A 12,615-nucleotide genomic window follows, 5' to 3' on the forward strand; every position below is an offset into this window, starting at 1 on the left:
AAATGTGTCCCCCCAGATCCATCCGTTGAAGCCCTAACTCCTAGTACCTCAGAATGTGACTGTATTTGGTGCTAGGCCCTTTAAAGGGGGGATCAAGTTAAAATGAAGTCATCAGTGTGGGCCCTAATCCAGTGTGACTGGTGCCCTTAGAGGAAGAGAAAACTTGGACACACAGCCACCAGAGATGTGTATACACAGAGGAAAAACCAAGTTAAGGACACAGCAAGAGGGCTACCATCTGTTAAGCAGAGTGAGACCTCAGAAGAAACTAAACCTGCCAACACCTTATTCTTGGATTCCTAGCCTCCAGAACTGTGAGAAAATAGATTTCCATTATTTAAGCCACTCCATATGTGATATTTTGTTATGGCAGCCCTGGCAAACTAATACAGACACAAAGAGGCACTTAACCCAGGAGGATATATAGATGGCAATTCAGCACATAAAAACAAAGTCAGCATCACTAACCATTAGGGAAATGTAAATTAATAACACAATGACTTATCATCACATATCTATTAAAATGCTAAAATTAAAAAGTGACAACACCAAATGCTGGTAAAGATGCAGAAAGATCAGATTATTTACATACCCCTGGTTGGAATGTAAAACGTACAGCCACTCCAGAAAACAGCTTGACAGTTTCTTAAAAATATTAACATACAACTATCAATATGACTCAGTAATTGCACTCCTGGGCATTTATGCTAGAGAAATGACAACTTCTGTTTACACAAAGACCTTTACACAAATAGTAAAAGTAGCTTTATTTATAATAACTGGAAACAAAGTAGATGTCCATCAATGAGTAAATAGTTAAATACATCCACAAACTACCCAATAATAAAAAGGAATGAACTACTGATATATGCTAAAACCTGGATGAATCTCCAAAGTATTATGCTGAATGAAAAAAGCCAGTCCCACAGGGATACACACAACATGACCCCAATTAAATAACATTCTTAAAATTACAAATTATAGAAATGGGAGAATAGATTGGCATGGGTTTACAAAGGCAATATGAAAGATCTTTGTGGTGACAGAAATATTCTATATCTTCACTGATTCAGTATCAGTCTCCTGGATATGGTATTATAATTTTGCAAGGTGTTACCATTGAGAAGACCTGGGTAAAGGGCAGACAGGATCTCTCTGCATTTCTTCTTACAACTACATGTGAATCTACAATTATCTCCATATAAAAAATTTTAATTCAAAAAATTCAACTTAAACATTTAAAGTATGTGCAACTTATAAATACAATATGCCTCAATAAAGTTATGCAGTAAAAAAATATTTTTAAAAAACAAATTTTTAAAACACTGTCCAGATCAGTGTTGTCCCATAGCACTCTCTGCAATTACTAACATATTCTATATTTCTGTGCCGTCTAATACAATAGTCACTAGTCACACATGGCTAATAAACATTTAAAATGTGACTCATATGACTGAAAAGCTCAATTTTTTATTTTATTTATTTTAATCATTTTAAATTTAAACAGCCACATGCCATTGGTGACTGGACAAGGCAGGTCTAAGACATTACAAAGAATGAGAAAGATCATTATACACTAAGATGAAACTATGGCCAAAGTGAATTCAGAAAGAACATAAATTTTATAACATATTGTATGATACCATTTACGTAACAAAAACAAGGAAATAAATGTATATAAGCATGTATGTAAAATATACATTTATATATGCTTTTACCTTCTGCTATACAGTCTTCTGTACTATTTAAATTTTTCTGACAATAATCACGTGCTGCTTTTTTTTAAAAGTGAAAAGCCGATGCTGAAATTTAAATTTCTGATACCTTGAAAATTTATATACTATTCAACAACACAAAATAAATCTCAGATGTTAGGATAATATTTCAGAAAGTTTACGTTTTTATTTGGTCTGCTAGATTCTAGTTTGTCAAATTTTTTTTCCCAAGCGTAGCCTTTTTTTGGACTTGGTAACATTCAATTACCCACAGAAAAAAGGAAACAAATAAGGAAAAAACAAGTATAAATAATGGGAACTTATGAAATCAAGTTAATTAACTTCTTACATAAACAGCTGTAAGATCCTGGATATTTATATCAAGTGTTCAATTAGAAAGCAAAATTTCCTTAGAAAATAATGTCTACAGTTTATTCATGATTACAGTTACAGAATTATGGATGAAGATTAATGAGTATTTACAATTCCAGTGAAGGGAGATAAAATCTCCAAGGTAGAAACAGATTTAACGATGGTGTACAATTCTCTCTCATAATCTTGAACGGCAGAAAGAAAGCAAAGATTAAAAAACAAATAACAGCTAACTCTAACTATGTGCCGAGTGCTGTTCTAAACCTTATTTAGAGGCAGGATTCTTCAGAATCAAAGATGCTGTTGACTGTAATACTGCTGACATTGTATTCTAGTATTTACGACTGAAAAAAATCCGTGCACAAGTGGATCTGCACAGTTCAAACCTCTGCTGTTCAAGGATCAATTGTACACGACATTATGGTAAAGGAAAAACTATGAAGACAGCAAAAAGATCAGTGGTTGCCACAGTTAGCAGAGAGGGAGGGATGAGTAGGCAGAACACAAAGGATTTTTAGGGTAGTGAAACTACTCTGTATGATTCTGTAATGTGGATACATGTCATTATACATTTGTCAAAACCCGTATTAAAACCCAAAAGTGAACCCTAAGGTAAAGTACAGACTTTGTGTGAAAATGGTGTTTCAACACAGTTTCACCCACTGCAACAAACGTGCCGCCTCCAGTGCAAGTTGTTGACACCAAGTGTATGGGAATTCTCCTTATTTTCTGCTCAATGTTGCTGTGAACCTCAAACTACTTTAAAAAATAGTCTATTACACTAATGAAAGAAATCAAAGACGACACAAACAGATGGAGAAATATACCATGTTCTTGGATTGGAAGAATCAACATTGTGAAAATGACTATACTACCCAAAGCAATTCACAGATTCAATGCAATCCCTATCAAATTACAGATGGCATTTTTTACAGAACTACAACAAGAAATCTGACGATTTGTATGGAAACACAAAAGACCCCGAATAGCCAAAGCAATCTTAAAGAAGGAAAGACGGAGTTGGTGGAATCACGCTTCCTGACTTTAAACTATACTACAAGGCTACAGTGATCAAGACAGTATGATACTGGCACAGAAATATAGATCAATGGAACAAGAAAGAAAGCCCAGAGATAAACTATGGTCAACTAATCTATGACAAAGGAGGCAAGGATATACAATGGAGAAAAGGCAGCCTCTTCAATAAGTGGTGCTGGGAAAATTGGACAGCTACGTGTAAAAGAATGAAATTAGAACACTCTCTAACACCATACACAAAAATAAACTCAAAATGGATTAAAGATCTAAATGTAAGGCCAGACACTATAAAACTCCTAGAGGAAAACATAGGAAGAACACTCTTCGACATAAATCACAGCAAGATCTTTTTTGATCCACCCCCTAGAATAATGGAAATAAAAACAAAAAGAAATAAGTGGGACCTAAGGAAACTTCAAAGCTTCTGCACAGCAAAGGAAACTATAAGCAAGACAAGATGACAACCCTCCAAATGGGAGAAAATGTTTGCAAACGAATCAACAGACAAAGGATTAATCTCCAAAATATATAAACAGTTCACCCAGCTCAATAGAAAAAAACAAACAACCCAATCAAAAAATGGGCAGAAGACCTAAATAGGCATTTCTCCAAAGAAGACATACGGATGACCAAGAGGCACATGAAAAGCTGCTCAACAACACTAATTATTAGAGAAATGCAAATCAAAACTACAATGAGGTATCACCTCACACTGCTTAGAATGGGCATCATCAGAAAATCTACAAACAGTAAATGCTGGAGAGGGTGTGGAGAAAAGGGAACGCTCTTGCACTGCTGGTGAGAATGTAAAATGATACAGCCACTATGGAGAACAGTATGGAGGTTTCTTGCAAAACTAACAATAGAGTTACCATATGACCCAGCAATCCCACTGCTGGGCATATACCCAGAGAACACCATAACTCAAAAAGACACACGCACTCCAATGTTCACTGCAGCAGGATTTACAATAGCCAGGACATGGAAGCAACCTAAATGTCCATCAACAGACGAATGGATAAAAAAGTTGTGGTACATATATACAATGGAATATTACTCAGCTGTGAAAAGCAATGAAACTGGGACATTTGTAGAAACATTGATGGACCTAGAGACTGTCATACAGAGTGAAGTGAGTCATAAAAAGAAAAATATCGTATATTAACACATATATGCAGAATATAGAAAAATGGTACAAATCAACCAGCTTGCAAGGCAGAAAAAAGAGACACATGTAGAGAACAAACATATGGACACCAAGTGGGGAAAGCAGGGAGACTTGTGGGGGGGGGGATGAGTTGAGAGATTGGGATACCAAATTGTACACTCTAAATATATGCAGTTAATTGTATGTTAACTGTATCTCAATAAAAGTTCTTTAAAAAAAGTTACTAAAAATATTTTTTTTAAATAAATTAGGACATTTGCCATCACAGCTAGCTATTCAATCAACTCCATATCATCATTACCACAATACAAAAGGGGCAACCGTATTCAAACAGTTTGAACCTGGATTCAAATTCAGTTCTGTCACTTACCAGCAAGTTACCCTCTCTATGCCTCAGTCCTCTCATTTGTAAAAGAGTTATTAAAAAAGGTGTGAGAATTAAATGAATGAATATGTATGCAAACCTGTTTGGGACAGTGGCTAGCTCACAGTTATAATTTGATAACTGTTAGCAATTACCATTGTGATTATCTATCAATCACATTGAGGAGACAACATGAAAAGCACAGAATAACGTCTCAAACCTTAAATGTCAAATTCGCTTCTTTCCTCCTCCTTGTAAAAACAAAAAAAAAGTAATAAAACTTTTCCCACACATCAAGTGCATATCAGAGAGGGGAGGATAAAGTAAGGAGGATTCTGATTCTGTTTAATCAGAATCACCTCTGAAAGTTTTTCAAAACATACATACCACAAACCCAAATATTAAATTAGAAACTTTGAGAGGTGTATATGGAAGCATGTGTATTCTAACAAAGTCCTCCATAAGGTTCTAACACACACACACACACACACACACACACACACAAACACACATTCTTACTTTACCCAATCCATCTCCCAGGCAAATCTAGTTCTGATGACATTATTACACACCAGCGGTTAATGGGATTTAATGCACTGAAATATCACAGATTTTAACATAAATTTCTTGGAGTTCCTATGTATTTTCTAGATCAGGGGCTGGCAAATACAGCCCACAGTTCAAATCTGGCCCAGCACCTGATTTTATACAGAAAGTTTTATTGAAACAGAGCACACCAATTCATTTCCATATTGTCTACAGTTGCTTTCATACAACCACCACAGCTGAGTAGTTGCTACAGAGACTACATGGCCCACAAACTTGAAAATACTTACTATCTGGCCTTTATAGAGAAAGTTTCCCAACCCTGATCTAGATTATTCATGCAGAATGCTATTCAGTAGCTCAACTAGAACATTTACTGTTAACAATGAGTGCAATGTAATTACAGCATCTCAAAGTACATAAAAAACTAGAAGACCAGAACAAAGCAAATAAACAGCTTTTCACATTAAGAGGACAGAGGACAGAAACAGTCTCCCTGCTAGCATTCCTTCTTTAAGGAAACTGTTCCTTCTCTAATTCCAAGCAAGGTATCCTGGCCAAGTTCAGCCCCTCTCCCATGGTCACAGGAACTGGCACATAACCAAAATCAGGACAACCTGACGCCACTTTCCAATGTGGAATAAGGAAAGACATGCAGTTCCCCTCTAATGGTTAGGCTGAGATTTGAGATATCAATGCTGGCATCAATGTCCCCACTACATAGAAGAAAGAAGCTGCTCTGCATTACGAGAAAATGAAGCTGAAAGGCAGAGATGAGGAGAGAGAGAAGATTGTCTTGATGACATTCTCAAGCTCAGGTTCGTTATGTCTGAGTCCAACTGCATCCCGGCCATCCTGAGTTTGGGTTATCTGAACCAGTAAACTCCCTTTTTTGCCCAAGTAGATTTTTAAAAGGTTGGTGACATCTGCAATCCAAGGATTCTAACACAACAAGCAACCTCTTCAGCTCACAAAAGGGTTTGTTCATTTGTTCATTCTTTCATTTATTTGGTCACCAGTTTTGTTCAAATTCAGTTCTGCCACCTACCAGCAAGTTACTTTGGTTTTGGTCACCAGTTTTGTTCATCCTTCATTAAATCCTTCACAAATTAACAGATATTCATAATCAGAAAGTTATTTTAAAAAACTGAACAAGGGTACAATAACATCTCAGTCAGTAGTTACTGATATTTTTCACTTAATTGTTCCTAGTTTAAAACAACTGATAAAAAATACAAGTTATCTGAAATACATACAAAAAACCCCTTGAGGTACATTTAGCCCTATCATTTCCATCTCTTCAACAATAATTACTGATAATCAGAAAGATAAGCCTAAGACACTATAACATTCTGATTTATCAAAGAAAGATTCTATCATGTTTAGTATTTATTAACCCTAGAAAGTGGACTAATTTATTTGGCAAACTTTCAACCACAGCTGAGACAAAAACCAAATATATTCTGTCAACCCTCTATAATTCAGGAAATTCAGTTCTTCATAATATCTCATTTACAGAAAGCTCAAGTTTCACTCTATTTTCAAATTAGCTGCCTGTAGCTCTATTTTAAGGAGAATTTAACAGAAGATATCCTACAAATGGATGATTATTGCACTGGGTGAGAATTTTACTTGCATATTTTATAAATATAATACTGTCTTGAATCAATTTTTTAAATTCCAAAGTTTAAACTATTTGATATTTCATCCTTGAATTACCTAACTGTAACAGAATCTAATCATAAAATAATATTAGAAATAGACGATGCTTTGAAAGAGCATTTCACTAAACCTTGATACTGAAATAACATCTTTTTGGATTATGTGGCTATTGGGAGTTCTGTTAAAAGCACACTACATCAAGACACCTTAACTGACTAACCAACCCTAACTACCCTAACACACCCTTAGGATACTCTCCGGAAGAAAGGATGTCCATAACGCATTTTAACTTTTAACAAAATACATACACACACACACACACACACACGCACGCACGCACGCACGCACGCACCTTCATCTACCCTGAGGGATCTGAAGGCCTCTAATTCATCCTTTGTTATTTTACAATGCCTTACTCTGTATTTCTCATTACTCTGTGGCCTATCAAAGCAGCAAGACCATACTTAGATGCTCAATAAACACTCCTCATATCAAAGCACACATCTTTAAGAAAATTAAGTACTGCAAAAAGGCTTAAAATAAAGAATACTCTGCCCAAACCCCCTCCTCTCCAAATCCCCTCCTCAAACCCCAGACAACCAATTTTCATTATCTTAGCTACCTAGTCAGTTGCCTCAATATGTAATATATGTATGCTACTATTGCTTGAGATATTACTAACTTATCACAACATTAATAGCTAACATTGTGTTAATAAGTGCCAAACACAGAACTTTATATATATTTTCTCATTTAATCTTCACAACAGCTTCATGAGGTAGGAGCTATTATATCCCCATTTTAGTCTGGAAAATTGTAACACAGTTCAATAACTTGCCCAGAGTCACATAGCTAGTACATGCAAAACTAGCATTTGAACTCAAGCAGCCAAACACCGGCACTCACACTTTTAACCTATACCCTCTCATATATACCTACTCCACAGTCCACTCTTAATAAATACTTTTGGGATAAGTCTTACAAATTAAATAAAAATAGTGATCAAAGAGGTCAAAACAGTAAAATGGCATTTCTCACAATCAAATATAACTTTTTGGTTCTACAGGTCAGTAATCTTCAACTTTGGCTTTGCCACAATCCATGAGGTCACCAATTTAGTTGGTTTTCATTTTATATATATTGACTTAGTGGTTACTATGCTCAGTGGTTACTATGTTTAGTATTTTAAAATCTAAATTACAAGTATAGGTATGGCCTATAGCATTTCTACTGAATAAAAAAAGAGATCAGACCCTAAAGACTGACAGAAAGACAAGTTTTGAAGGAGTGTGCCAGTAATCTATTAGAAAAAGAAAAGCAATTTTCAAAGTAATTTTCTGTCTGCTTTCTGAATGCAAATGAGTTTATATATGTGTAAGCACGTATATGCCTATAGAATAGGGCAAAAATTTTAGTAATGGAAAAAGGCAAAACCACTTCACTAAAGAAAAGTTTCAAAAAATAGATTTTGTAAAATCTGTAGAGACAGGAGATGTAGTAGTACTTCAGTTTAATATTCTACAAAGAAAAAATGAGACGTGAACATGGACAAATTTAAAGCAAAAAAAAGTTACCATTTAAAAAAAAATGAGACACTAGAGAAAAGGCAGTAATAGAAGTTTTGAAATTGCGGGAATAAGGAAGCCAGCAAGAGATGAAAGCCCCAGATAATCTAGGCAATCCAGTTCAAAGCTCTGAGTCAGATCTTGCTGAAACAGACAGCCTTTATAATAATACTCTGGCTGAAGGGAGTATTGTGGCCTCATCCTATTTAAGAGCAGAGAAAGCTTACTGAGGATGTACTAGTGAGTGAAACGTAAGGCTGGTAAGCTGGATCTATAGACCAACATATGTCTCTTATCTCTCTGCTATAGTTTTACTTCTAACCATTCTAGATAACAGGAATCCAAACCTACTTACAGGCTACACTTCTCATTTCGGCACTTATTTGGATTCTGGTACCTTCCCAACTGGATCACTAACTTCTGGACAACAGAGCTATTCTATTCATTCTATTTTCAACCATAAAACCTAGCACAGTACTATGCATCTAGTAGACAGATGCTCAAACCTATCAATCTTGAAAAATCACAACATACATCAGAGAATTAGAGTTTGAAGAAATCTGAAGAAAGCATCTAGTCGAGCCTCTTTATCTTAAAAGCAAAGAAACTAAGTGTAGCCTAAAGTAGAAGAGCTGGGATTAGCACCCTAATCCCCTGATAATCAGTTTATCTTTTTCCAAACAGCCTGTAATTTCTTCCATTAAAATAAAATAATCTATTTCACAAAGTCAACAGCATCAGTACTCACTATATGCCAGGGCCCTTTAGATTTGCTTGGCAGTCTAAGTGCCTAGGTCTGTGATGACTGCTTTATAAACATTATTCTACTAAATACTCACAACTCCAAGAGGTAGGTACTATTAACCTAATTTCACAAAAGCGTAAAATATAACCTGACCATGATGACTGTAAATGGCAGAACCTAGATTCTCCATTTGTCACCAGAGGCTTGGTTCTTAACCAGTATCCTATACTGTTTCTCATTAATTTACCACAAATATCCTGAAGTCTCAAGATAAACAAATGTTTAAATGACTGATTAAATGAATGGATTATTTAATTTAAAAGTAAGGTTCTCTCACAGCAAATACCTCTAAAAAGAAGGGTTCATTGTTAATCTAATTACATAATCCCCTAAGAAAGGTTTTAACAGTGAGAAATCTGCACACTAACGGATTTAAGGAATAGCTAATTTCTTTATCCCACAAATAATTCATCTATTCAACAAACAGAAACTATTTTTGTGACAACAGTGTTAAATCTGAATATAAAAAGTTGTTCTTGCAAGATCCTATTCCACTAAATTAAAAACCACACAAGTTTCTAAACCATTCATCAAAATCAAAATGTGTATAACGCCGCCCTCCCTCTGGTGGAGAAAGGACTAACATTAACTGAGCACCTACAATGTGCCAGTGCTTCAAACCTCAACAAAGAGTCTCACCTAATCCCTTAAAGCCAAGTGAACTAGGCAGCATTTCCATTTTCTGATGAACAAACTGAGGCTTTAAGAGATCAAGAACCTGTCTCAGGTCACTTGGCTAATTGCTACAAATCCAGAATTGGAACCCAAGTTTGTATGACCAAAAGTCTACGTTCTCTCCAACAATGAATTAAAGGTACTATTACTTTATTTGCTCACCAAAGCAAATAAAGGTTTGGTAGGTTTCTTTCCAAGGGGGAATGAAGACACTGCTTACTTTAACAACAAAAAAGAACATATTGTCTCCCTTAATCCATGGCTTATTAGTTACTATTATTATTATTTCATCCCATTGTCATAAATCACGAAGCTAGAATTCAGAGAAGTAGCTTGCCCAAGAACGCACTGCAAGGAAGCAGGTCTGTATCAGGTGTGAATGCAAAACTAACCACAGGAAAAATGCAGAAACACCTTAGGCCTGGTGGTTATGAGCTTAAGACTCAAACATCTAAACTAAGCAGGCCTTCTGTTTGTCAAGTAAAAAGAAATGTTAGATATCATCTATTTCAACTTCCACTTTCAATGATGAGGAAGTTGATTTTCTAGTAATAGTCTATGAAATGGCAACCTGAAGACTGGTCTAAATTTCAAGCCTACAGGCCATTCCATTATACCAAGCAATCTCTGGATTTGCTGCCTGTTAAAATCATTCCTAAAGTATCAAACAACGAACTATTTCACAAAGCAAAGGTTTATGAAGAGAGAAGAGTTACATTAAAGTACACAGAATCAATATTTAAGTATTTAAAATACTTTCACAGGAGTAGATGAATAGAAATATTCCTTAACAACATTTTCAATGCATCAGTTGGAAACTTTGTCTATTTCTTGATACATTTTTAGGGCCTAAAGTGTGAACTAAAAGAGAGATGTCTCCAATGCCAATTCTGAGAATTTTTTAACACTTTGGTCAAAAAAAAGTTCAGTTTTACTGTACAGCTGTTTGTCAGAAATCCAAAGTAGTCTTTTCATTGAGAGTGGCCCAGGTATATTCCTAAGGAACTTACTCTCTGTTTTTGATAACTCAAAGTGATAAACAAGAAGGTGATGAGTATTAGTATATAACATGGGTAAGTGCTTGTATTTATATTTACTAAGTAATATAAGCATGCTATAATCCCAACTCCAGAAATAAACAGAATCATCCTAATGCAAGATAAGCAGGTAGAGACTTCCATGTTTGTTCACCCTACTACAACACAGACTGTCTTCATCCCTTAAGCTCTTAAAAACTACAGGAGTTCTTCAGGAAGCTTTGCTGTTGCCCTCCGCACATCACTGTGGATTATTACAAACTGGAATGCATCAGGAATTGCTTCCAGGCCTGAACTAGCACTAGCTCAGCTATAAAGTACGAAGTAAACAAGTACAGAACGCTACTGATCTTGGAGTGCGGCACTGTTTACTTACAGGGATAGATACTCATGTGATGGGAAACATGTTGCACTGTCCTCCTCTGGCTCCCGCCCCTGAAAAAACACGGTACTCTGACAAGCTAAGGTGAGCGTGGGTCTATTCCTGAAAGTTTTGACCTCTCTTTTTAATCGCTTGAGGACAAACGCTCCAATAAGGACATCCTACACAAGGTGCCCCGAGGTGCTGCCTATGGCGAAACGGCAAGGACATCACTTTGGCCAAGAAACTGTGTTCGTACCCTACACTCCCCTACAGTGAGCCAAATGGGAGGAACAGATACCGTCATTCACTCTGGCGAAGGAAAAGATAAGAAATCAAAACCAGACGCGCTTCCCCCCCGCCCCCCCCCCCCCCCGCGAGAGGCTTGAAGCAGGACCAGGGGCTTAAGGTGCGGCTCCAAACCAGCACCAGGCCCCCGCCGCCAGCGCACCCGCGAGCAGCGCGGCGACAGAGTGGAATCGTCCACATCTCCACCTATGTCCTCCAGGCACAGCCAGGGACGGCGTCCCAGAGCCCGCCCCGGCCGGGCCCGCCCCGCTATCTCCTCCCCCGTTATCCGCTCACAGCCGCGCTCGGGCCTGGATTTGCCTCCCCGCCCTCCCCAACTTCCGCAGGTTCCACTACCCCAAACACGCAAGCCACCGCCCGCCGCGAGTCCGGGGGTGACAGGTCGGGAGACCGCAGGGCCAGGAATGCGCTCGGCACCGTGCCTCACCTCTGGATGGAGAAGGGGCACGCAGCCCGCCTCGGTCTCATACTCATCCGGGCTGTCCGCCATCTTGGTGTTAAATCCCTCCTCCCGCTGCATGCCGGGAGAAAGCGTTTTACCCTCGCGGGGCTCGGGCGAGGCGGAGGGCGAGCGCGAGGGCGAGCGCGAGCCCCGCCGGAGGCGACGCGGCCGCCTCCTCCTTCCCTTCCCCCCGTGACGCCCCCTCTGCCCCCTCCCCCCTCGAAGAGCGCGGGTCCCTGCGCGCGTGCGCGCGTGCCGGGCCGCCCCGAGCGGGAGCGCGCTCTGCAGCACAGTGCCGGGGCAGGCCGGCCGAAGGCTCTTGGCGTGGGCGCCGCCGCTCCGGGGTGGGCCCTGGCCGCGGGCAGCTGTGCGCCTCTGGCTGCCGGTGGGGAGGTGGCCGCTGGGGAACTGGGTGGTTAACGTGGGAAACCTAGTGGCCGCGCTGGAACGAGGGCAGGGCTCCGGAGCGGCGCTGCCGAGATCCGGGATCACTGGCAGTCGGGGCGGCCCAGCCCGCAACCCCACTGTCCCGATGCGAGACCCCTGGGACCCCTCC

General features: G+C 38.7%; 1 protein-coding gene across 1 annotated transcript in view; it reads right to left on the minus strand.

The window, feature by feature from the left end:
* The window catches only part of ZDHHC17 (zinc finger DHHC-type palmitoyltransferase 17), a 94,056-nt gene extending 81,908 nt beyond the window's left edge, over window positions 1–12,148 (minus strand). Inside the window, exon 1 of the mRNA XM_057742412.1 lies at window positions 12,045–12,148. Coding sequence (XP_057598395.1) covers window positions 12,045–12,137 — 93 coding nt within the window. The 5' untranslated portion in view covers window positions 12,138–12,148. The remainder of the gene's footprint in view (window positions 1–12,044) is intronic.
* Between the last annotated feature and the right edge of the window lie 467 nt (window positions 12,149–12,615).

This window comes from Hippopotamus amphibius, chromosome 7 (genome assembly GCF_030028045.1).
Source record: "Hippopotamus amphibius kiboko isolate mHipAmp2 chromosome 7, mHipAmp2.hap2, whole genome shotgun sequence".
Taxonomy (NCBI): Eukaryota; Metazoa; Chordata; class Mammalia; order Artiodactyla; family Hippopotamidae; genus Hippopotamus; species Hippopotamus amphibius.